Below are 25,530 nucleotides of genomic sequence, written 5' to 3'. Positions count from 1 at the left end.
CAGGGCAGTGGGCGGGGCCGGCAGGAGGTGGGCGGGGCCGCCGGGAGCCGCCTTCAGCCTGGGCGGCGGTGGGCGGGGCTGTCATGGCGGTGGGCGGGGCTTGGGCCGGGGCGGGGCTTGGGCCGGGCACTCACTGTGTACTCTGCATGCTTTTTCCCGTACCATTTCATCCACTTCCGGAACTCTCGGTCCATGGTCTGCAGGGGGCAAGCGGGGTGTCACCCACGGGGTCTGGGTCAGGAAAGCCCCGTAACCCCCCCCCCCCACACACACACACTGGCCCCTGCCATCCTGGTGAACAGAACCCGGCTCAAGCAGGAGAGGGGATGATACTCAGGAAGACAGAGCGTTTGCTTGGAAACACGGACCCCAGAGCTGCCATCCCATTCTTCCATCCTAGCACACCAGCCTGTGTCTCAGCGGAGAAACCCAGCAGGAAATTCCCAGGAGCTACCTCATCTGCAGGCGTGCAAGCAAGCATGCAAGCACGCCCGCGCACAGAGAGGCAGGCTGGCCCGGAAGCGCTTACCTCCGCGTACTTGGCCGGGATGTCGGCTTTCTCCACGCCGTAGTGATGCCTGCAGTTGGTGGCCGCCGCGACCTGCAGCACCACCTGGCCCACACCTTCAGAGAAAAGCAGCTCATCAGGCAACACAGCGCAGCATCCCGGACCAGGACGGGCTCTTCTGAGGCGTGGAGGGGTTGGGGGGGGCACAAGCAACCCAGGCAGTGAGCCGTGCCCCCATCTTCTAGGGATGGGTGCTGGGAAACGGTGTATTCCTGCTCTCCAGAGTCTAGCCCACAAGTTTTAGGGTTGAGGGCGGACGGCAGGGGTGGGAGGGTCCCTGTCTGACTCGCTCATCAGAAAAGCTCCGCACAGCACTGCTGGGATCTGGGGGCCTGGGGGCAGCAGGAGACCCCATGCCATGGTGTAAGTGGGCTCAGGAGGCACAAAAAGGCCGCAAAACAAGGCACAGGATGGGCAAAACAAAGGCGAGAACCTACACAGGGCCAGAGAGACAGGGTAGCGCAGGGCACAGCCCTTACACGCAGCTGATCTGGGTTTGATCCCCGGGATCCCATAGGGTCACTTGAGCCCGCCAGGAGAGATTCCTGAGCACAGAGCCAGGCGGAACCCCTGAGCATCACCGGGTGTAGCCCAACAACAAACCAACAAAAGACCCCTGTGCCCTGGGCCGAGGGTGGGGGGCGCGCAGATGACTCAGAGAACAGGCTGGAGCTTTTGCTCTGCGTGCAGCGCCTGGACCCAAGCACACGGCTGGGAGCAGCCCCCGTGCACCGCCAGGTTTGTCCCATCGAGAGAAAGCAGAGAAAAAAAAGCAGCGCACGACATGGAGGAAAGCCAAGTGTCCTGCTGGTGGAACACATCAGCCACCTGAGCTGCGACCACGTGGACACCACCAGGAGTCACCTCTGGTCCCGTCAACAGGCCCACCCTGGGACAAGGATGGGAGTTTCAGGGTGCTGAGCGCGAGGCTCTGCGATCAGAGCTGGGGTGAGAGCATGGCGGGGAGGGTGCTTGCCTCGCATGTGGCCGACCGGGGTAAGATCCCTGATACGCCAGAAGGTCCCCTGAGCCAGGAGTGACCTCTGAGCACAGAGCCAGGAGTAAGCCCTGAGCACTGCTGGGCGTGGACCGGGGGGCAAGACGCCCACCCCGAGGGTTGTGACGGGTGGGCGGGCGCACATAGCAAGCAGGGTTTGGCCATCGGCGTGGCCCAAGGGGGGAGGGCTGGGGCGGCGGGGAGACGCAGATCAGCCGTGGGCCAGGGGCAGGCGTGAGTGCACCCAGCCAACTGCGCGGGGAGGACCTGGGCCGTCCCAGGGGCGGTCCCGGGGCAGCCGCTCACCACTGCCCAGGTCCACGAACAGGTCGTCCTCGGTCATCTTGATCTCGTCGATCATCTGTGCCACCAGGTCAAAGGACGTCTCGCCGTACACCTCGGGGGAGAAGGGCTCGTAGTTGTTGAGCTTCTCGGGGTCGGTCACGGAGTGGTTGTACACCTGCTGCAGGATGTGCCGCAGGAGCCCGTTGGACGGCCGCGTGTTCAGCTTCATGGGCTGCGTGGTCCCCTTCCACTGCGGACAAGGACCAGGGGGTGGGGGGGCTGCTGGGGCCGCCAGCCGCGGGACTCCGCGCCGTGGCGGCCCCTTCACCCCACCCCGCATGCAGCCGGGAGTGTGTGGGGGCTGCAGGCCCTGAGGGGCTCCCTGGGCACCTACCAGCTGGTGGATGCTGTCGATGGCCCGGTTGTACTTGTCGCAGAGCCTCTGCATGCTCTCAAAGCTGCAACGCAAGGGGGCACCCGGCTCAGGCTGGGCACGGGAAACCCCGTCTTCCCCACCCGCTCCCCAGATCCAGCCCGAGGGGCACCTTCACCAGAGAACCCCCAGGCCCTGGGAAATGCCCCCCCCCCACACTCCACCCCTGGTCCTGAGGGTGAGCGTCACACGCCTGCCTGTGACGTCAGGACCGCGGGTCAGCTCCCCTGACCCAGTGTCTCGGGGTGTCTGTACCATCACAGGGGCATCTGCCTCCACCGGGGGGTTCAGGAAAGCTGCTCACAACCCACAGTGCACAGTGCCCAGAGGGCCCAAGAGGGAGCCCAGACAGCAGCAAGGCCAGGAGCACGGGGAGCCCTGTGGCAGCCCTATGGACGGGAGCACACGGGTATCCACGTGGAAGGGGAGCACCTGGGGGTCCGTGTGGAAGGGAGCACCTAGGGACACATGTGAAAGGGAGCACCTGGGGGTCCTCTGGAGGGGAGCACCTGGAGATCTGTGTGGAAGGGGAGCACTGGGAGTCTCTTTCTACTCCACCTAACAGCACCAGTGGCGCTTCCTGCAAGGGTCAGGCAGTGGCCACAGGGGGTTGGCCGGCTCTCTAAAGGAGAAGAGGGACCCCCACACTAGAGCCCAACCGCCCATCCCCCACCCGAGACCCTGAGCACTGTGGAAAGCTCCTGCCAGGGAACCCCAGCACAAAAGGATCAGGGGTGACACATGTCTCAGTGCGAGAGGGCACAGGCAGTGGCCCACACCGGGAGACTGGTTGGGGCAGGGGCCACAGTGGAGCCCGGAACAGGGCCTGGGGGCCACGCCCTGGCCAAGAGCCCCACATGGAAGGGGCAGGTGTGCGTGTCCCACTCTCCCACAGTCGTAGGGGCCAGATGTTACCTCTGTTGCTCCATGACCACCCTCATAACTCCCCTTTCAGCTGGACCTGAGGTCCCACATGACTTCAGGACAGAGGCCCGGCCTGCCCACAAAACAGGGCGTCCTTCCCAGCAGGTGCCTGGCCGTCCTCAGGCAGGACATGTGGTCCCAGTCACAGTGGCAAGGAGGAGCCAGGAACTGTCACCTCCTATGTTTGTTTTGTTTGGGGGCCACGTCCGGCTTTGCTCAGAGCTTACTCCTGACTCTGCGCTCAGGGCTACTCATTCAGGGTTTGGGAGACCCTATGGGATAACAGGATTCGAGCCCGGGGCGGCTGCATGCAAGGCAAGCGTCCTCCCGGCTGGACTATCGCTTGGGCCCCATCCTCTGGTCTTTAAAACCAAGTGCTGGGACCAGCTCGCAGACAGGGACACGGGCTTTGGCGCAGGAGGCCTCCCTCACCCTCACCCTCACCAGCGATGTCCCAAAGATCCGGAAGGAGCCCCCAGATACGGCTCCAAACACATACCAAAAATACCAAGGGAACAGAGACATTGCACAGCAGGACGGGTGCTGGCCTTGTAGGAGACTGACCCAGGTTCAATCCCTGGCATCTCACAAGATCCCTGAAGGCAGAGCCAGGAGTCGGCCCTGAGCACCAATGGGTGTGGCCCTACCATAAAAAAAAAAAAAAGCAAAAGGGCCCAGCTAGCTCCCACCTTGACCCTTGGCCCCGGGTGTGGGGGCTACCAGCCAGCATAGGTACGGCAGGAGGACAGACCCTTGCCAAGGGCTCACCCTCAGGGTCCTCCAAGGGCCCACAAATACAGAGGCAGGGGCTGGAGTGATTGCACAGCGGGTAGGGCGTTTGCCTTGCATGTGGCCGGCCCAGGTTCGATCACCGGAGTCCCATATGGTCCCCCGCGTACCGTCAGGAGTAATTCCTGAGTGCAGAGCGAGGAGTAACCCCCCTGAGTATCACTGGGAATGACCCAAAAAGTTAAAAAAAAGAAAAAAGACAGCAAATACAGGGGGCAGCAGCGGGAAAGGGGCGCCCGGCACGCTCACCTTTTCGTATCGTAATCGATCAAGACGTAATTCTCCATGGCCAGCTTGAGGTCCGGGATTTCTTCGCACACCCACCTGGAAGCAGATGTGGAAAAGGTGAGCTCAGGGAGCCCCGGCGGGAGAACAAGGCCCGCGGCACTCCTGGGGCGCACCCTACCCCGGAAGCCCTGCCAGTGGCCACAGGTGACCGTGCTCAGCCCCTCCCGTTGCAAGTGAAGCGGCAGGCTCACACCCGAGTCAGAAGTGACCGCTCTCCCCGGCCCACGTTGAGAGTGATCCCAGCAGACACGCGTTGCAAGGAAACGACCAGGGGACCCCGGGGAAAGAGCTGACCCACAGGGACTCAGCCGCGCAAAGCTGCCGGGGAGGGGGGAGGGGAGGCGACACAGGAGACAGGTGTCAGGCAGCGGCTGACCAGGGCGCCCTCAGCGAGACGGCCACGCCCTGGAGGGGAGGACAGAGCGCCGCGCCCCACGCTCGGTCCCAGAAACGAAAAAAGAAGAAATAGGGTCACGTGGTGACTGCAGGAAGTGGTCTAGACCCCTCCCGCACATACGCACAGTCACACACTCACCTTCGCACACACACATGCTCTAACACACACACACACACACACACTCACATTCACACACGCATATTCACACTCTAATACTCTCAAATACACACACTTGTGTACATTCACACACTCACACGCTAATACAGTCACAGTTTCGCATTCACACACACACACACACACATCCATGCTCAGACTCTAATAGTCTCATACACGCAATCACATTCACTCATTCACACGTACTCACACACATACTCATACTCAGACCTTCGTACACACATCCACACACACTAATCTTCACGTCCTCACACACACTTATACCCTCACACTTGCATTCTCTAACACACACACACACACACACGCACACACACACACAGGGCCAGCTAACACCCCTGCCTGTGGGTCCAGCGCCCACCTCCCAGACCCCTGCAAACGTGGCCAGGGTACACAGCTCAGCAGCGGAGTCACTGCTGGGTACGGAACGTGGGAGGGTTCGGTATCTACACACCGGAGTTCCAAGTCAAGCTTAACAGGTGTGTGGGGCCACCATCCTGCACACCCTCGGCTTCTGGCTAACTGCCCCTTCCGGCCCGGAGACCCCAGCCACCATGGGCAGAGCTGGGCGCCCCAGAGTCCTAGGGGCCCACTCGTCCTGCCCAGACCTGTCCCCACCGAGACGGCAGAGGACCACACAAACCCATCGCTGCACACAAGCCCTGGCCGAGGGATTTGCAGAGAAGCCTCGAGAACACGGTGAGCTGCGCGAGGCAACCGGCGGGGAACATCCCAAGAAACAGCCGGGGTGACCCAGACAGGAACCTGCACATCAGCGTTCCTAAGGCCAGCAGGACGGCACTGGGGGGGGGGAACACGGAGAAGGGGAAGGAAGAGCAGCAGGGGGCTGGGGAGCCCAGTGGTGTTCGCAGACTGGAGGTTCCACCACCCCACCCGAACCCCACCCCCGCGGCGCTTCCTGGACGGTGCCGGGGAGAGGTGTCCGGGCTGGGGCTGGCGTCCATGTCAAAAAGCTGACCAGGCCCTCACAAGCTCAAACCCCCTGATCCACACCCCTCAAACTGGACAGCCAGCCACGGCAGGGTGAGGGGGACGAGGAAGACTTTCTAGCCAGGGCGGTGGGGGGGGGACACTGGGGTGCGTGATTTGTGTGTCGGAGGCCTAGACTCTTTCGCCGCATTGCACGGTCCCCAAACACTGCCAAGAGTGGCCCGAAGGGGCCGGGATAGTCCAGCACGGAGGGTGCTCTGCCTTGCACGCAGCCAAGCCAGGTTCAACCCCTGGCACCCTATACGGTCCCGAGCACAGCAAGGAGCGATCCCTGAGTGCATAGCCAGGAGGAAGCCCTTAGCATTGCCAGGGTGTGGCCAAAAAGAAAAAAGAGTCCCCTGCCCAAACCAGAAATGAATAACTAAAAATAAGGTGGGAAACCGGCAGTCTGACCAAGGGACCAGATCACAATGCCGATGAGGGGGACAGAGGGGCTGCCCAGACAAGACGTCCCCATTCACCCGCCACCTGAGGACCCACCAATACTCAAAAAAAAAAAATTGATTTTTGTCAATAATCGAGGTGATCCTCGTAACTCTGCGAGTTTCCCCAAACTGACCGGAACCTTGGGGCTGCTGTCACTGGCTTTTGGGGAGCCCCAGCCAACGGCACAGCTCAGCCCCTCTCTGTGGGTCACTGCCAGTCCTTCTGAACCCCATACACAGAGCCGGCAGGAAGACCAGGAAGCACCCGAAAAGGCTCACCCCACACTTTGATCCCCAGTCTGCACTGGGTCCCAAGTTCGATCCCCAGCCCTGCGGATGTGGCCTGGAAGGCCTCTGAGGGTGGGCACAGGGGATCCCAATGGTCACTGACACTGCAGGAGCCATGCAGTGAACCAAGCCTTGGCTGGTCAAGTAGCTCCAGGAGAGCTTCCTAACCCCCAACCTCCGCCCTCCGCCCCCCATCACCACCTGGAAGAACCCCCTCAAGTGAAATCAGTACAATAAGATCAAAGAGCCGGATGACAGTACAGCGGGGAGGGCATTTGCCTTGCATGCGGCTGACCTGGGTTCTATCCCTGGCATCCCATCTGGTCCCCCAAGCACCGCCAGGAGGAATTCCTGAGAGCAGAGACAGGAGGAACTGGGTGTGACACAAAAAGCAAAAAAAAAAAAAAAAAACCAAATAAAAAAGTTAAAAAGTTAAGATAAAAATAAAGCAAAGTAAGACAGTGAAATAAAAACAAAAGCAGGCTGCCTTGCATATAGCTGACCTGGGTTCGACTCAACACCCCATAGGGCTGCCCAACCCTGCCAGAGGTGATCCCAAAAAACAAAGTTTCTTTAAAAAGCAATGGGGGGGTGATGGGGGGGGCTGGAACGATAGCACAGCGGGCAGGGCGTTTGCCTTGCACACAGCCGACCTGGGTTCAATCCCCGGCATCCCATATGGTCTCCCAAGCGCCGCCAGGAGGAATTCCGAGTGCAGAGCCAGGAATACCCTGAGCACTGCTGGGTGTGACCCAAAAAAAGTAAAAAAAAAAAAAAAAGAGGTAATAGGGGGGATGGGCTGGAGCGATAGCACAGCGGGTAGGGCATTTGTCTTGCAGGCGGCCGACCTGGGTTCGATTCCCAGCACCCCATATGGACCCCAAGCACCGCCAAGAGTGATTCCTGAGTGCAAAGCCAGGAGTGACCCCTGTGCATCACCGGGTGTGACCCAAAAAGAAAAAAAAAAGCAATGGGATAAAACTAATGAAGTCAAGAGTGAAAGCAGTGTGGCTAGGAGTCCAGGAGACCCTGGCCCTGTGCACATCTCAGCCCGGGTCTGATCCCCATCACCCCAAGGGCTCCCTCCTGAGCACAGAGCCAGGCACGTCCCAAGCACCAGAGTGTGGCCCCAACCTGCCCACCCCCCACCGCCAAATAAACTCACTATAAAATCAAAAAACCCGCGCGCACCCTTTAGTCGGTCCTACCCCGCAGCGGTAAGAGGCAGCCGGACAAGCCACGGCACTCCCGCTGCGCCCCGAACCACCGCACGGTGAGGCCAGGAACACGGGGACCACCGGGAGGCGAAATGACAGCGGCCTAGTGATCTGCCCCACGCCCACCTTGGGACCCTGACACCAGCGGCCCCCCAAACCAAGCCGTGAGAGATCACTGCCAGTGAAGGCGGTCTGCTGCCCGGGCCACCACCTCAGCAGCCAGCAGACCAGAGGCCTGGGCCCCCAGCACAGCGACTCAGAGTGACACTCGTGGTCTGGGGAGCATCACCAGCCTGAAGCACACACTCCGAGCCCCAGCTTTGCCACTCAGGAACCCCGTGAAGATGACAGTCCCTTCCAGGAAGAGATGGGGCTCTGGGCCCGACCAGAGCCCCATCTCAGGGCCCTGGCTGCAGAGAGGCAGGTAGGACCCCCACCTACCTCTGCAATCGCCCCCACCTCTCCCCCTGAGGGGCCTCCCAAAGCCCCTCAGAATGTCGACCACATGGCAACGGATGGGAATGGATGATCGCTCAAAGGCTGGGGCAGCACCTGGGATGAGCCGAGCTCAGACAGAGCCTCATTCCCACCAGGGCCCGCGGCTGAGACAGCCTCGTTCCAGACAGAGCCGTGTTCCCCGGGTGAGGCTGTCTGCAGGAGTAACTGCGGGGTGCAGTACTCGCATCTGTCTGGGAAATCAGACACGCTAATGACTGGGAAGGCGGATGCTACATTCGCTCCCTTCCACAGAAAGCCCAGAGCACCAGGGCAGTGCTCACAAAGGCAGGTTGGAGAGAGCGGGGCACGGGCCCCAGCCCCCGACACAGAGGGCCTCACCCTGGGACTCAGTGATGACCAAGAAGCATCTCTCAGCTCAAGGCTCCCCCAAACCCACAAAGTCTGAGCTCCAAAAAGGCTCCCGCCCAGGCACCCCCATTTCCTAGACAGCCCAAAGACCCCAGATGAGGCTCTGCCCGGGAGGTCCTACCTCTTCTGTTAAGTCCCATAGTCCCAAAGTGTTCCCACCAGATCCCCGCCCCAACCCAACCCCAAAATCCAGCCTAACGCAGGCCCCCAAGAACCCACCCCACCGCCTATGTTCTGTCCCAAGCACTGTAGGCGCCCCTGGGGTTCCCCCAGACCCCGCCCATCCAGGAGGCCACGCCTCCACCCGTAAGCCACGCCCGTGTCTGGCCACACCCCTGTCTGACCACGCCCACCGGGCCTGCCCCAGCAGGGGCTGCGCTTCGCTTGCTCACCGGATCGTCTCGATGATTTCGTGAGCAGCATCGTGGTGTTTGTCCTGAAAGGCAAAGGACAGGGTTCAGAGGCGGCCGGCCAGCCCTGCGCCCACCAGGAATGCTGGGCCTGGAGAAGGGGCGCTGCACCCTCACCCTTCCCAGCTCTTCCTTCTCCACCCACGGAGTTCCCAGTCGCAAGCGCCGCAGGGCCGGGAAACAGGTGGGCGGCCCACAATCAGGGACTCTTCGGGGAGACCCTGACCTGGGGGGGGGCATGCCAGTCCGGGCAGGGCGTTTCCCACCACAAACAAGGTCCCTCCCCAGCGGGCAGTGGGGAAGGGGCAGGGATGACATATCTATGACCTCTCAACCCAGGTGCACACACATTCCCAGCTGGCCCCTTAGCAAGCTCTCAGTGCCTGCACCGGGCAGAGCCACGCCCATCCCTCAGACCACGCCCAGCAGCAGGGCCACACGAGGCCACACCCACCAGGCAATGCCACGCCCACCCAGCAGTAAGTACCACCCCTGGCGTATGCCCACCCCCAGAGGGGCCCACACTTGACAGTGCCCACACGGAACTCCCCGAGCCGGGCACCCACTGAGAGGGTTTTTAGCCCTGAAAAGTCTGGGCCTGTTTCCCCGTTTTTTTCGGCCTGAAATTCTGGGCCCCTCTACCTTATCCAGAGCACTCAAAACACGTGTCTGAGGTCCCTGTGTCTCGGGATGAAGCTCAGGGTCAACCAGCCTTGCCCCAGGGCCTGGACTCAGCAGCCCCAGGCTGGGGCACAGGCCAGGCGGGGACAGTGGTGCCCTCTGCCTGGCGCTCTGCACTGGGAAGATGCTGAAGTCCCCGGGCCGGAGCAGGAAGCTACAGGATGTTCACCAAGACCCGACGGGGAAGCGACAGTACATGCGGGAGGCCTCAGCTCTGAGCCTCGGAACCCAAAGCTGAGATCCTGGAGCCGATCACACGGCCCAGAGGCTGCAGAGACAGCACAGCGGGCAGTACATCTGCCTTGCAGATGGCAGAGCCGGTCCAAACCCCGCACCCCACACAGCCCCCTGAGCACTGCCAGGAGTGATTTCTGAGCACTAAACCCAGATTAAGCCCTAAGTACTGCTGGGTGTGCCCCCCAACCCCCCCCCAAAAATAACTCAGAGCTCCTGTGCAGGCTTCATGGGGACACTGTGGGTGACCCAGCTGCAGTTCGGGGATCCCCGCCTTCCTGAGGGAACCCCATGCGGATGGCAGATCACAGGCAGTTCCCACGGAGTGCAGGCCCCAGGGCAAAGCTGACCCTGTAGCAGGAGGTGGGGCAGTCACCGCCTGAAGGACTCCGGCCCAATCAACCTTTTGGTGACCCTTGTCCCCTGCCGCAGCCCTCGGATGGGCCAGGGAGCGGCAGCAGAGCAGGCCCAGGGGCCTCCCTGGGGCACCAAGCCCTCCAGCTGCCCAGATGCCCGCCACCAGGCAGCACCCCCCCCTTGAACCCAGATGACACAGGCCACTACCCCTCTGGGCCCCTCCCGCTGGCGCCTGCAGCAAGCCCAGGGGCCAGCAACGCCCCAGACCACCACAATGGTTTGCTAACCTCAAGAGCCGCACTGCGGCACCTCTGTAGAAGCCCCAAGTTCGAGCCCAGTCCAAAGAAAGAAAAAAATGTCACAAGGAAGTGACGCCAGAGCCAAGGTCCCCATGAGGTCAGCAGGGACACGAACACATCCAGAACAAGCCCCATCCCCCCCCCACCGGCCCCCACCCTGACCCTGCCCAGGAGGCCCCACACACGCCATGGGGGGTACACAGGGCAGTGGGTAGGATATCTCTCTCTCTCTCTCTCTCTCTCTCTCTCAGGAAAGCATCCACAGAACTGTTCTCCTGCAGGGGTGTATAGGAGCAGCCTGTGCCCCCCCCAAATACACAGGGACACACCCCACCCATCACAGGAGCAGGAACATGAGCTGCAACCCCCACGTGGGGAGCCCCCAATCCACCATCATCACGAAGGGGGGGGCCCTGCGGTGCGTATCCATGACAACGGAGCTCAGCAATCCGGGTGATGTGGGGACACAGCAGGCTCCTGGGAATGTCAGATCCACAGCTCACTGCATCCCGGAACCCCAGCCGCGTGCCCCCCCCCTTAGGGGCAGGGGGCCAGCTGGTGGCAGGGCTGACCTTTGTCCCGTCCTGGGGGAGTTGGCAGCTGAGTCAGCCACCCAGGTTCCTGGGTGTCCCCCCCCCCCCCGTGCCCGCACATTTGGTGACTCAGCTCTGGGGGCTGTGACTCAGCCATGGGGTGAGGGGGGCTGGAGGGTACAAGGGACACCTGTTCTGTAAGGCCCCGGGAAGGTGGCGCCCAGAAGATGCAGCCTTGGAAGCCCCTCAGTGAGCAGCTCAAAGTCAGGGCCCACGGGGTGGGGGGCTGAGGCCGGGCCGAGCTGGGCTGCCGGGCACCCCAGAGCCAGGGATCCCGAGAATGATGCGGAGGCAGAATCCAGCAGGCCCTACTGGGGCACCCTCCCTGAGGGCTGTGCACCTGGTACAGGGCACAGCGGCACTCCAAAGGCGGCACACAGGCATGTGTGCGCGCACACGCACACGCACACACACACACACACACCTACAGCTGCTGCCAGTAATACAAACACACATACACACACATTGACACACAGTACCTACAGCTGTCTCCAATCACACAAACGTACACACGGACCTACAGCTGTCTCCCTTCACACACATATAGCACCTACAGCTGTCTCCAGTCACACAAACATGCGTGCACACACAGAGCACCTACAGCTGTCTCCAGTCACACACACACACACACACACACACACACACACACAGAACCTGCAGCTGTCTCCAGTCACAGAAACCACCCCAACCACCTGCTGTTTAGTTTGGGGGCCCACACCCAGCAGTGCTGAGCTTACTCCTGGCTCTGCACTCAGCAATCACACCTGGTGGGACTAGGTGAACCCTGTGGGGTACAGGGTATCAACCCAGGATTGCGGTGTGCAAGGCTAGCACCTCCATGCTGTCTGATGGCTCGGGCCCCTATCTACCCTGCCATGTGTGCGCGCGAACACATGCACATGCACATGCACACACGCACACGCACACGCGCACACACACACACACACACACACACACAGCTCTAGCCCTAACAGTACCATGACCCCCGAGACTCCAGCCTGCATCCTCACCCACCTGCCATCCCCTCCCACCCGGTCAGGCTGAGTGCCAGGAAAGCACAGGGACCCCCTAGGAGAAGCCCGAGAGTGGACCACCAGGCAACTGCAAACACCCACCGCGTCCATACAGCAGGTTCCTGCAGCCTAATGCTGGGAAGGGTGAGCGGCGCTGAACCTCGCAACACGTGGGCACCCCCAAAGTTCAGGACACACACAACAGCAGCAGCCCCCCGCCGCCCCCGGAAGGGCAGGGTCCACAGCAGGAAGTGGGGGCCTGGGCCCGGGGACTGGAGGGGGTGGGGCTTCCTCTGGATGTGCCGGGGCTGGGTGGGGGTGTCAGACCTGCTGGGGTCACATGTCGCCAGGAAGAGCCGTAGACACAAATGGGGGCTGTGCCCAGCACAGAGGTCACGCCCGGAGCAAAAGTCCATCGGGGAGCCCCACGGCCCAGGGGCAGGAGAGAAAGGTGCTAAGAGGGGCCGAAGCTGGTCAGAGAGAAGGGCCCCCCCACACACACACTGCTCCAGAGGCCCACCAAACCAAAATAAGTCCACTCAAGAAAAAGAGGGCTAGAAAGAAGAACTGCGGGGAAGGCGCTGGCCTTGCACACGGCCGACCCAGGTTCAATCTCCAGCATCCCGTAGGGTCCCCCAACCCTGATAAGCGATCCCTGAGCGCAGAGCCAGGAGTAACCCCTGAGCATCACCAGCTGTGGCCGCCCCCCACGCAAAAATAAAAAAAAAGGTGCGCTGAAGAGATAGAAGAATGGGCAGCGGGTTTGATTCCCAGCACCCCATATGGTTCCCCTGAGCCCACCAGAAGTGATCCCTGAGTGCAGAGCCAGGAGTAACCCCTGAGCTGAGCACTGTCAGGTGTGCCCAGCCCCAAAAAAGAAACAGATCAGTAAGGAGGAACGGTCAGGATGAAAAGCGCTTGCCTGGTACCCCGCCAACCTGGGCATGTCCATCCCCGGCACGAAACAGGGTCTGGGTCCCCCCGAGCACAGCCAGGCGTAGTCCAAAACCCCCAAAGGGAAGAATCCCACGGGACAGGAGCAACCAGCATGAGAGCCCAAAGCCTTGGAAAGAACAGGGGGTCCCTAGGGAGATGGGGAAGGCTGGAAAGAACAGGGGACCCAGGGAGAAAGGGGGGCCACGGAGACATGGTTGATACTGGGAAATGAAGAAAAAAATCAGGTCCCCTCTGCACCCTTCCGAGTGTAGTGACCCCCCACTACCCGCAGCTCCCCGTGTGTGGGGACAGAGAAGGGGACAGAATGGGGAGGAAGTCTCTGTTACCCCCTTCCCCTCTCAGCAGCCCACACGGATGAGCAGGAATGTGGGCACTGGGCCGTGTCCTGACCCACATCCCTCCCTCATGGGGGAAACGGGACAAACACCTACACATGTACACACACAGTCACACAACCGCCCCCCCCACCAGGGCCCCCATCGAGTCACCGCATGATTCAGAGGAAAAGGTCACAGCGCCAGTGGCGGGGGGGATGCCCCGAGACTGGACCCCGTGGCCCTACCAGATACCAGGCTGCCCACACAAGGCAAGGGGGGGTGAGCTGGGGGAGACGGGGTGTCCTCTGAGTCAGGGATGCTGGCTCAGCGCTGCCCACCTCTGCCACTCCCCCAGCGGCCGGGGGGAGGGGGGGCGCCAGGGACACGCACCCCCACCCCGGCTTAACCGGCCACAGAGTAGCAGAGCCCGCGGTGCCCTGCTGCCAACACCCCCAAAACTCTGCCCCTCCCGGTGAGTCGGCCCACTGTTCCCAAATGCCCCGGCGGGCGGCTGGTCGCCGTGGGAACGGGGACAGGAGCTGGTGGAGGCGGCTGGCCCTGGCCCTTCCTGGCCTCGCCCGGGGCCCAGCTGGCAGCCCCACCCTCCCTGACCTCAGCTGACCCCGGGGCCTGCGGGTGCGGCTGGTCCCCTTCCCGCCCCTCTGTGGACAGTTCCGGAGGGCCCGGGGCTGGCCGGAAGGTGCCCAGTTTGCTGTTCAGTACAAACACCCAAGGCCAGACAGCATTCGCTGCCCTTCCCTGGCTCTGCTTAGAGGAATCCGGGTGAGTCTGGGGCGCAGAGGGGAGCCCACGGCAGAAAGGTGGGACCCTTGGGAAGCCACGCCCCCACTGAGGCACTGCAGGGTCCCAGGGCTATAAGGGCCTGGGAGAGCAGCACCTAGAGAAGGGGCAATCCCAGTTAGGCCATTTATGGGCCCACCCCCCTGCATCAGACACCCCCCCCCCAGCCCTGGGGGCGGGAGCGGAGCCCATCCCGGGTCTTCCCAGCAGAAAAGTCACCTGCAGGACCAAAAGCTGCAGGGCCAGAGGTCAGAGAGATGGGACAGCGGGGGAGGGCTTTTGCCTTGCAAGCACAGCGGACCTGGGTTCGATTCCCACATCCCAAGAGCCCCGAGAACGCCACAGAAGTGATCCCTGAGCACAGCGTCAGGAGTCAGCCGTGAGCATCAGCTGGGTGTGGCCCCCAAAACATAAATAAAAACAAAACCTGCAGGGCTGGTGGGTGAAGGAAGGGCTCCTAATCCCCCCCACCCATCCCTCAGGTCCTGCCCTGAAGGCAAATGCAGTGTCCCACAGCCAGAGATGGGGACCCTCAGGGTGCCCAAAGGGAGGCAGAGGTGGGGGTGGGGGGGTAGCACAGGACAATCCCACCACCTTCGGCAGGTGGAAACTCCCCAAAGGGGCAGGTAGAAAGACAAAATGAGGGCCTGGACCAAAGCATAGCAGGAGGGTGCTGGCCCTGCACGCAGTGGACCCGGGTTTATCTCTGTCACCCCAGAAAGGCACCTAAGCACCACCAGGAGTGATCCCTGAGTGCAGAGCCAGGAGCCAGCCCTCACCTCTGACAACAGCATTCAAGTGAATGAAAGAGGCATCAGCGACACTTTGGGCTTGGAGGGGGTGGGGCCTCGGCAGGGCACCCCCACGCACGCAGGAGCCCGCAGAGCCGCCGCACGTGCTCAGTTCCATGACAGCGGCACCACCAGGGTGACCTCCAACAAGCACCAAGCCTCGAGGGAGTAAAGCGAGGAGTTGGGGGAACTTATCAACTCATGCCCCGCCGCCAGGTCGCCCGGATTCCAGCCCCAGCTGCAAGCCCAGCAGTCGTTCCTGGGGGCACCTCCAAAAGCGGCCCCCAAACAAACCAAACTTTCACCAAGTGCAAGGCCAGGCCTCTCGAACGGTTCGGAGTGGCTGCCAACCGGCATCTTTCACACGCGCGGGGGCCAGACAAGCCCTGGGCGGGGATCGCGTCCGGCCCTGGGTATCCGCGCCCTGCCCAAGCGCTCAGGCCGCCGCCCGGGACGGTCCGGCCCCGGAGCTGCCCAACCGGAAAAGCCAGAGCCCGGAGCCTCGGGTCGCCTCCGGCGGCTCCGGATGAGCAGAAATAGGAAAGCGACGGGCGGAGGCGAGTGCGCGCAGGCGCGCGCGCGCGCGCGCGGGTGCGGCGGGAAATCTGGGGGGCCCGGGGTGGGGTGGGGGGTCCGGCGCCGGCTGAGACCCGGGGCGCTCCCCAAGCACTCGCCGGCTCCAGACCCCGCCCCCGGGCGCGACGTTTCCAAAAACTGACACCGGCCCCAGCGCGCGGGGCGGGGCGGGGCGGCGCGGGGCGGGGCGCGCGGGCTTCCCCGCCGGTTCCCCCGCGAGCCGCGCGCGCCAAAGGGCGCCCCAAAGACATCGGCCGGGCCTGGCGTGGGCGCGGGGACGCCGGGGCAGCTCCGCGCCCCGACGCCCGGGTGGACACCGGGTCCGGGGTGGGGGCGGCCGCGGCGCCCCGGAGGAGTGCGGGAAACCGTCCCTTGTAAATTTCCACTGGGCTGTCATTTCCCCAACGGTCACTCCAGAGCTGGGACCCGCCACCGCCGGCCGAGCCGGGCACCCCCCGAGGGATAACTGAAAAGGGCAAGCACTCGGCAGGACACCTACCCGCCAGGACCCCCACGCTCCAGGATTAGGAGACCACGACCCACGGGGAGGGGGGCTCGGGCGGGCGGCGTGACCCTCCAAAGAGTAGGAGACAGACGCCCACCCACCAATCCGGGGGAGTCAGCGCTCCCCTTCCAGTGCAGACAGACGCCCCCGCGGCTCGGGGGTCCGGCCAAGTGGGGAGCCGAGGGGGAGTGGGTCCCATCGCCCCGACCACCCTCCCCAGGGCCGGTTCCCCGCAGGCCGGTGAGAACGCGGGGGGTCCCCTTGACAGCGCGAACGTCCCCAACATCCCGGGAAGTGCCCCAAAGCGGGAGGCGCCTGCTCGGGGCCGGGGACGGGGGGGACAGTGAGGGTCCCGAGGGCTGGGGGACTGGACGGGGAGGGTGTCCTGGGGTCGGGGGGCAACGGCAAGCGCCGGCTCGGGGCGTCCAAGAGCGGCGCGCACGAGGAGGCTGCAAACGGCCGGCGCCGGGGAGCCGCGGGGACGGCGGACGGGGGCTGGGGGCGCGGAGGGGGAAGCCCGGGCGGGCGGGGGTCCCGGAGCGGGGCCCCGGGGGACACTCACGTAGACCGGCAGCGGCCACGGGTAGACGGCGGGCTCGGCCCCCACGGGCGACTTGAGCCTCAGCTCCAGCTTCTCCCCCATGTCGGCGCGCGCGGCCGCCGCACCATGCTAGTCGGGCGGGTGGGGGAGGGGCGGCGGGCGGGGGGGCGGGCGGGGCGGGGCGAGCGCGGCGGGGGGCGGGCCGAGCGCCGGGGTGGGGGGCGGGCGGGCCCCGCGCGCGGGGGGGGAGGGGGGCTGCGCCGCCGCCGCCGCCGCCGCCGCGCCGCCGCGCCGCCGCGCCGCCGCGCCGCCGTCCGTCCGTCCGTCCGTCCGTCCGCCCGCGCGTCCGGGGGGCGCCCCGGGGCTCCCTCTTTGTGCTCACAGGCCCGGGGCCGCCAGCGCCGCCGCCATCTTGGGCCGGCGGGGACGCGAGCACAATGCGCCGGGGCCGGGCGCGACCACTCGGCGCGCGCGTGCGGGGGGGGCGGGAGGAAGCCGGCGCCGGGCGGCGGCGGCGCGCGCCGGCCCGCGCCCCCGCGCGCGCCCCCGCGGCCGCCCCGGAAGGTGGACTCGCCCGCGCGCCCGCGTGACGTCAGCGCGCACGCGCGCACGCGCGTCCTCGGCTGCCCTTCTGGGTTGCGGGGCCCCGGCGGCCGCCAGGATCCCGTGCGGGGCGTTCGAATCCCGCCGTCGGAGGACAGCGCGCCTGGGCGAGGACCGACGGGGGCGGCCTGGGCGGGACGCAGACTGCCCGGACGGCCACCGTGATGTGCGACGACCTTGTTGTGTGTTTTGTGCATGTGGGGGCCGGGGGTTGAGGGGTGGGGCGGGGTGGGGGGCCATGCCCGGGGGTGCTCCTGGCTGACTCCTGGCTCTGCCGCGCTCAGGGATCACTCCTGGCGGGGCTCGGAAGACCCAGTGGGGTCCCACCGGTCGAACCCGGGTGGGTTGCGAGCGAGGCAGGTGCCCTCCCCGCTGGGGAATGACGCCTGTGTCTTCTGCATGTTAATATGTCCTTCTGCATGTGCAAATGTAGGTAAGGGAGCAGGCAGGTAGGTAGGGCAGGGCCCCCCATGGCCCTGGAATTCCTGGGAAGTAATAAAACCAACTAGTCCTGAGGCTCTCAGGACCCACCTTGTGGATCGGAAACTAAGAACTGATAAGACCTTTCCCTGGGGGGGTGGTATGGCGGTTCCCCTTGCTCAGTTTGATCCCCTGCATCTCATAGGGTGCCCTGAGCACCTCCTCGGTAATCCTGAGGGCAGAGCCAAGAGTAACCCCTGAGCATCTCAGGATGTGGCCAAAAAAAGACCTTTGCCTGGTGCCAGTACAGACCAGAGAAGGCTAGACCCCCCTCTCCAAAAAGAAGCTTTTAGGGTCCACCCGCATCAGTAATATGTTTATATCTATGTGCATATATTGTATGCTTTGGATGATTTACATGTCTCTATACTGTCCCTGTGCACGCATGTTTATAGGCACATACATATTGATGTGTGTAGATAATGTGTATATTTTTATATTACATTTAGAGATGCCTCATGTATATGCCTATTGCATATTTTTTGATGCTTGTAAGTCCCATGTATATAAAATCTTTATAGTAGTCCATATATTTTTACATCCTAAGCCTATGACTATTGTTGTTTTGGGGCGACACCCATTGGTGCTCAGGGGATAGCTGTTGGGATTGAAACTCCAAACCCTGGCCCCGGGTCCTGGTTTTGGCCTCAGCTAGATTGGATTATACTTGCTGCATGATTCCCTTGTCTTCTGTCCAGGGAACTGGAGAGGGTCACCAGGGAGTGTCCCAACACTCAGGTGAGTCCCTGCCTCTGTGGGGAGAGGCACTTGGCTGCCATGCAGGTAGCCTCAGTCCCACCCCCAGCGATCCCCTCATAGTTCCCAAGGACCACCGGTATGACCCAAAAGGGAAGCAAGGGGCGGAAGTGCCAGTGAATTATACTGAGCAACTAGAACACGGACTTTGCCTGTAGGGGGCCCAGTCCCATGCATAGCCCTCATGATGTCCTGAGCTTGGCTAGGGGCTACCCCCTCTCAGGACTGGCGAGGTAGCACACCTAGCACACAGCTGACCCAGGTTTGATCCCCAGCATCCCCTGTGGTCCCCTGAGTACGAGCCAGGAGTAACCCCTGGGTTTGGCCCAAAACAAATTTGACAAAGCTAGAGGGGCAAGAGCGATTACAGTACGGTGGGTTTGCCTTGCATGCTGCCAACCCAGATTGGCTAACCAGCATCCCATCTAGACCCCAAGTCTGCCAGGAATAGTTTCTGAATGCAGAGCCAGGAGTAACCCCTGAGCAGTGGGGGATATGGTACCCAAAAAGAGGGAGTGAGGGACTGGAACTATAGTACAGTGGGGAAGGTGTTTGCCTTGCATGCCGCCAACCCAGGTTCAATCCCCAGCGTCCCATATGGTCCTCCGATCACCATCAGGAGGGATCCCTGAGTGCAGAGCCAGGAGTCAGCCCTGAGCATCACAGGGTGTGAGCCAAAAAGCAAAAGAAAAAAAGGGGGGGTGGGATGGGCGGGGAACCACACCTCCAGCATTAAGCTGTTGTGGTCCAAAACAAACCCGCTTACACAAAACAAATCAGCTTTGGCTGTTGGTCCTGTTCTTCGAACTAAAGTTGGGTCCTGGGGAATAGGGCGGGGTGAGGGTGGGGTGGGCACACCTAGTGATGCCTTGGGGCTCTTAGCTCAGGGGTGACCTCTGGGGATGCTGAATATGGAACCAGGGTTGGACCACATACGCCACCAGCTCCTTATCCCCTGCGCCTCCATTGCTCTGAGCCCTGGACTCAGGTGAGTCAAGAGGGTAATGGGACAGGACAGTGGACACTCAGGCTGCCCACTCTGTGACGGCATTGGGCACAGTTGCTACAGTCATCTGTACCAGGTTGAAAAACATTCTCCTGGTCATAATGAGGACTTTTTTTTTTTTTTTTTTTGCTTTTTGGGTCACACCTGGCGATGCTCAGGGGTTACTCCTGGCTCTGCACTCAGCATTTATTCCTGGTGGTGCTCGGGGGACCATGTGGGATGCTGGGAATCAAACCCGGGTCAGCCACGTCCAAGGCAGACACCCTACCTGCTCTGCTATCGCTCCAGCCCCACACAATGATGAAGACTTGAGATGGAAGCGGGTAGCCGGGGGGGGGGGGGGGGGGGGGGGAGCAGTGATGGGCAGTGGTGAAGGGCCATTGGAGCGGGCTGGAAGAAGGGAGGGATGAGCTTCAGGCAGTGAGAAGCCCCCACTGTCAGTCAGGGGGTCAGGCTCCCTCCCCCTTGCAGACTCCAGGCTCCCAACATTGAGAGCTGTTCCGAACTTTCTCTATTTTTTGGTCTTTTTGAGTCATAATTGCAATGTTCAGAGGAGTTACTCCCGGATCTGAACTCAGGAATTATTCCGAGTGGTACTTAGGGAACCCTATGGGGTGGCAGGGAATCGAACCCAGGTCACCCGTGTGCAAAGCAAGCACCCTTCCCACTATACTGTCGCTCTAGGCCCAGTTTCAAACTTTCATCCCACAGGGACTGCGGGGGCCAGAGTACGGGAAGGAAGCCACTGGCCTTGCACATGGCCAACCGGGGTTTGATCCCTGAACCCGCCAGGAGTGATCACGGAGCTCTGAGCACAGCTAGTGTGGCCCAAAACAAATTAAAGGTTTCATCCTGGGGCTGGAGAGATAGCACCCGGGTTCGATTCCCAGCATCCCATGTGGTCCCCCAAGCACCGCCAGGAGTAATTCCTGAGTGCATGAGCCAGGAGTAACCCCTGTGCATCGCCAGGCGTGACCCCCCAAAAAAATTAATAAAGGTTTCATCCTGCAGGAAACAGCCTCTGTGCCAAGTGTCCCGGGAAACGTGCCAGCACGTGACCATCGGCCTCTGTGTGTCCTCCCCACTCTCGTCCTACCCCTCGTCCATCCACCCACACTCCCGTCCATCACCCATCCATCTGCCTGTCATCCAACTCATCATCCGTCCATTCAGCCCACATTCCCCGGCACACACATCCCATCTTCATTCTCTCTCTCCGTCATCCACTCGTCTATCCACCTGTCGGGGCCTGCCTGGGCGAGTATTTCTCAAGTGGGACGTTGCAAGAATTAGGAAAAGTGGGGGCTGGAGCGATAGCACAGCGGGCAGAGCGTTTGCCTTGCACGTGACCAACAGGGGTTCGATTCCCAGCATCCCATATAGTCTCCCGAGCATCGCCAGGAAGCCCTGTTCCCTGCATCTCCAACTTTTCTGTTTTGCTTCATTTTCTTTGTGGCTTGTCCCCTGACATGCCCTGGGGCACTTTGTGGCTCTGCTCAGGACTCATCCCTGGCAGTGCTCAGGGAGCCTATGTGTTACTGGGGTTCCGAATCAGGGTTGGCCCCATGCAAGACAAGTACCTCAAGCTCTGTGCTGTCTCCCCCACCCCAGGCTCGTGGCTCTGTGTTCTTCCTCCCAGCCCTCGTCCCTATGCCCAAGTCTACAGATTCTATCATATAATGGGCCTGGAGCCATAGCACAGTGGATAGGGCGTCTGCCTTGCACGTGGCCAACCCAGGTTCGATTCCCCGCATCCCATATGGTCCCCAGAGCACTACCAGGAGTCATCCCTATTATGCATTGCTGGGTGTGACCCCCCCAAAAAAAAAAATAAAACATGGGGCTGGAGCGATAGCACAGCGGGTAGGGCATTTGCCTTGCACGCGGCCAACCCAGGTTCGATTCCCAGCATCCCATATGGTCCCCCGAGCACCACCAGGAGTAATTCCTGAGTTCAGAGCCAGGAATAACCCCTGAGCATCGCTGAGTGTGACCCAAAAAGCAAAAATAAAATAAAAATTGAACTTAAAAAAAAAATTCCATCACGTAAGCGTTTTCCCATCTTGGGCCATCCCTGTGGTCTCCAGGGCTCCTGGCTCTGTGCCTGGCAGTTATTTCTGGTGATGCTGGGGGGTGGGGGGGAGGGACCAGATGGTTCTGGGGCTGAATGTGGGGTTCCTATAGGCAAAACGTGTGCAAGTTATTAAGCTATCTCTGGCATTTGCACACACACATGCACACACTCACATTATATATATATATATATATATATATATATATTTCAGGCCACACCCAGCAGTGCTCAGTTCTGAGTCCTGACTGCTCAGGGATAATTCTTGGCTGGCTCAGGAGACCTGTAGGGGGTCAGGGATCGAACCTGAGTCTGCCATGTGTAAGGCAGGAGCCCAGCCTGCTGTCCTGTCCAGCCCTTAGAGTTGCTTCTTGGGGCCGCTGAGATAGGACAGCAGAGAGAGCATTTGCCTTGTACCCAGCCCACCTGGGTTCGATCCTCGACATCCCATAGGGTCCCCTGAGCACACCTCCAGAAGTGATTCCCAAGTGCAGAGCCAGGGGTCAGCCCTGAGCATTGCTGGGTGTGACCCAAAAAGCAAAAAACAGAGAGAGACAACGAGTGACTTGTGTGTTTGTTTGGGGGACGGTCACACCCGGTGATGCACAGGATGACCCCTGGAGGTGCTCAGGGGACCCTATGGGATGCCAAGGATCGAACCCAGGCGGTGCTTGGGGGACCATATGGGATGCTGGGAATCGAACCCGGGTCGGTCGCGTGCAAGGCAAACGCCCTACCCGCTGTGCTCTGAGACAGAGAGTTGACTCTTATTTATGGATTATTGATTTATGTTCCCCAGATGCTCCTCCCGATTGCGTGCCTGTGATTTTCTGGGTCCCCAACGGGTGGTTCATGTGAGGCAGGGAGGACTCAGTCACTTTCTCCTGATCCGCCTCGGCCACCCGGAGACCCAACTGGGAAGACTAGGACTGATAAAGTCTTTGATGAGCCCCTGCTGGGCACGGGCCAAACCCCCCCTCCCCCGCCAGCCCCATCAGGTGGCCCACAAACCACACCTGACACCCGCTTGGTCTTCTCTGCACAGGAGTTGATCGTAGCGCTCAATTTCTCAGGAAGCCTCGGACTCAGGTTAGGACGAGGAATTGAGGAATTGCTCTTTGCATTAAAACAAAGTCGGGGGTTGAAGTAATAGCACAGCGGGTAGGGCGTTTGCCTTGCATGCGGCCGACCCGAGTTCGATTCCCAGCATCCCATAGGGTTCCCTGGGCACCGCCAGGGACAATTCCTGAGTGCAGAGCCAGAAGGAACCCCTGTGCAACGCCGGGTGTGAACCAAAAAGAAAAAAAAAAAAAGTTGGTGGGACTGGAGCGATAGCACAGCGGGTAGGGCGTTTGCCTTGCACGCGGCTGACCCGGGTTCGATTTTCAGCATCCCATATGGTCCCCTGAGCACCGCCAGGAGTAATTCCTGAGTGCAGAGCCAGGAGTAACCCCTGTGCATCGCTGGGTGTGACCCAAAAAGCAAAAAAAAAAAAAAAAAAAAGTCGGTCCTAAACCTTACGCAGGGCTAAGGGGTTCTGATCTTCCCTCGCAGAGAAGAATTGCAGGAGTAGACTGCAAACCAGATTTTATTTGGAGGTTTTTGAAGGGAAGGAGGGAAGGAAAGCGAGTTAACACACTCAGGGGAGAACGCGGGATTCCCCAGGGGCAGAGAGAGGCCCTAGACACATCCCGGCATTAGACATCAAGCAGTAAAGTATGACACATTCGCTCAGACGACACACGTGGGCACAAGCAGCAAATGGGCTCAGACAGCATATATACGCCCTCCCTTTGTTCAAGGTGGCTTTTATAGGGATTTTCCAAGCCGCCCCCACGTGGGGCTTTCTAGCTAGATAAAAGTTCATTGCCAGGGTTGTTGCTAAGAGGGTGGATGAAACTCCTGTTCTTGACCTCTGTTCCTGCTGGATCTTCTCTTGAAGGTTGGTTCCAGCCTTCTCTGGTCTGGGCTAACAGAGGGTCAATCAGATTAAAGGAAGGAATTGAGGGAGGTCTCAGTAATTCTCTTCAGGCTCTTTTTGTAGGGAGGAGTCCAGTCTCCTCAGGATCAGTTGCTGGAGAGGGTCTTAGCAGGTCTAGCTCCCTGTACCCACAAGGTGGGTCAGACTTAGGACTGGTGGCTTTATTATTACTTCCCAGAAATTTCATTGCCAGGATGTGGGGAGGCCCTTCCCTAATCTACCTGCCTTTATCACCTGGAGGGCTGTTCCCCAATGGCTCAGGCGCCCTTGTGATGCTGGCATATTGGCCACATGCAAAGCAAGTGCCTTTTTTTTTTTCCCTCCCTGGGTCACATCCGGCAGTGCTCAGGGGTTACTCCTGGCTCTGCACTCAGGAATTACTCCTGGCGGTGCTCAGGGGACCATACGGGATGCCAGGGATCAAACCGGGGTCGGCCGTGAGCAAAGCGAACACCCTCCCCGCTGTGCTATCACTCAGCATATCATAAAAGCGTATCATAAAGCAAGTGCCTTCACACCTCTACCCTCTTTGCAACCCAGCCTTCAATGAAGCAGGAATTAGGGGCTCCCCCAAACACCATCATTGCAAAGATCAGTGACAGACATCAGCCCTCCATCCACGTGGGTTTCTGTGGTTGACTGACTCCCCCAAATACAGAAACCTCAGAACCCACAAATCACATTCTGGGCTGAGGAGAGAGCGCAGGGGTGAGGTGCAGGCCAGGAGGATCGATTTATTTATTGCAGTGGGGTGAGAGGAGGGAGGTTGACCATGTGGTGCTGGGGATAGAACCCAGCCCCCCCACTTTTTTTTTCTAGTTGGGTCACACCTGGCGATGTTCAGGGGTTACTCCTGGCTCTGCTCTCAGGAATTACTCCTGGCGGTGCTTGGGGGACCCTATGGGATGCTGGGAATCAAACCCGGATCGGCCATGTGCAAGGCAAACGTCCTACCCACTGTGCTATTACTCCAGGCCCCCACCCCCATTTTTTTTTGTCACACCCTGTGGTTCTCAGGGTTAACTCCTGGTTCTGCACTCAGGAATTACTTCTGGTCCTGTGGAGGGGAAGCATATGGGATGCTGGGTTTGAATCCAGATTGGCCCCAGGCATGCGAGCACCCTCTGTGTGGTAGTAGTGTCTCTCTAATTCCCCATGGATGATTTAAAGAGAATCTACAACCAGGCTGCAGAACTGCATGCTAGAGCAGTGCTCAGTGCCTCAGACGGGTTAACTGCATGCAAGGCAATGTTGTTAACCCCCTATGCCCTCTCTCCCACCCCACGCTGTCTTTTTTCTTTTTTTTTTTTTTCTGGTTTGGGGGCCACACCCAGCAATGTTCAGGGCTTACTACTAGCCTTGCACTCAATTTTTTCTTTCCTTTTTTTTGGTGGGGGGAGGTCACACCTGGTGATGCTCACGGGTTACTCTTGGCTCTGCGCTCAGGTGAGTCCTCCTGGCAATGCTTGGGGGACCATATGGGATGCCGGGGATTGAACCCGGGTCGACCGAGTGCAAGGCAAACGCCCTACCCACTGTACTATCTCTCTGGCCCCTTTTCCTTTTTTTTTTTTTTTTTTTTTTTTGGTTTTGGTTTTGGTTTTGGGGTCAGACCCAGTGATGCTCAGGGGTTACCCAGGATAAAACCTGGGTCATCCACATGCAAGGCCAATGCCTTCCCTGCAGTTCTATCCCTCTGGCCCTGTACTCCCATCCTTTGAGTTCTCTTCCCAGCCCCCCTATTTCTTCCAACACCCACTGGGGCTAAGAAGAGACCCTTGCTGGTACTCGGAGGACCGTGGGGTGCCAGGAAAGAAAGCCAGGGTCCACTTATTTGCAATCTAGTTCCTGGCTTTGCACTCAGGAATTACTCTTGGTGGTGCTCAGGGGACCATATC

At 60.7% G+C, this 25,530-nt stretch overlaps 1 protein-coding gene across 1 annotated transcript in view; it reads right to left on the bottom strand.

Moving 5' to 3' along the window:
- The window catches only part of DOT1L (DOT1 like histone lysine methyltransferase), a 31,127-nt gene extending 14,252 nt beyond the window's left edge, over positions 1-16,875 (bottom strand). The window contains exons 1-7 of the mRNA XM_056112817.1: positions 16,757-16,875; positions 9,053-9,096; positions 4,246-4,320; positions 2,245-2,308; positions 1,872-2,100; positions 530-624; positions 135-197 (exon numbers count right to left, since the gene is read on the bottom strand). Of these exons, the coding sequence (XP_055968792.1) occupies positions 135-197; positions 530-624; positions 1,872-2,100; positions 2,245-2,308; positions 4,246-4,320; positions 9,053-9,096; positions 16,757-16,837 (651 nt within the window). The 5' untranslated portion in view covers positions 16,838-16,875. The remainder of the gene's footprint in view (positions 1-134; positions 198-529; positions 625-1,871; positions 2,101-2,244; positions 2,309-4,245; positions 4,321-9,052; positions 9,097-16,756) is intronic.
- Between the last annotated feature and the right edge of the window lie 8,655 nt (positions 16,876-25,530).

The sequence above is a fragment of the Sorex fumeus genome, unplaced genomic scaffold, assembly GCF_029834395.1.
Source record: "Sorex fumeus unplaced genomic scaffold, SorFum_2.1 ptg000019l, whole genome shotgun sequence".
Taxonomy (NCBI): Eukaryota; Metazoa; Chordata; class Mammalia; order Eulipotyphla; family Soricidae; genus Sorex; species Sorex fumeus.
The sequence above is the reverse complement of the archived record's forward strand: the minus strand, read 5'-3'. Positions and strand labels throughout refer to the sequence as shown.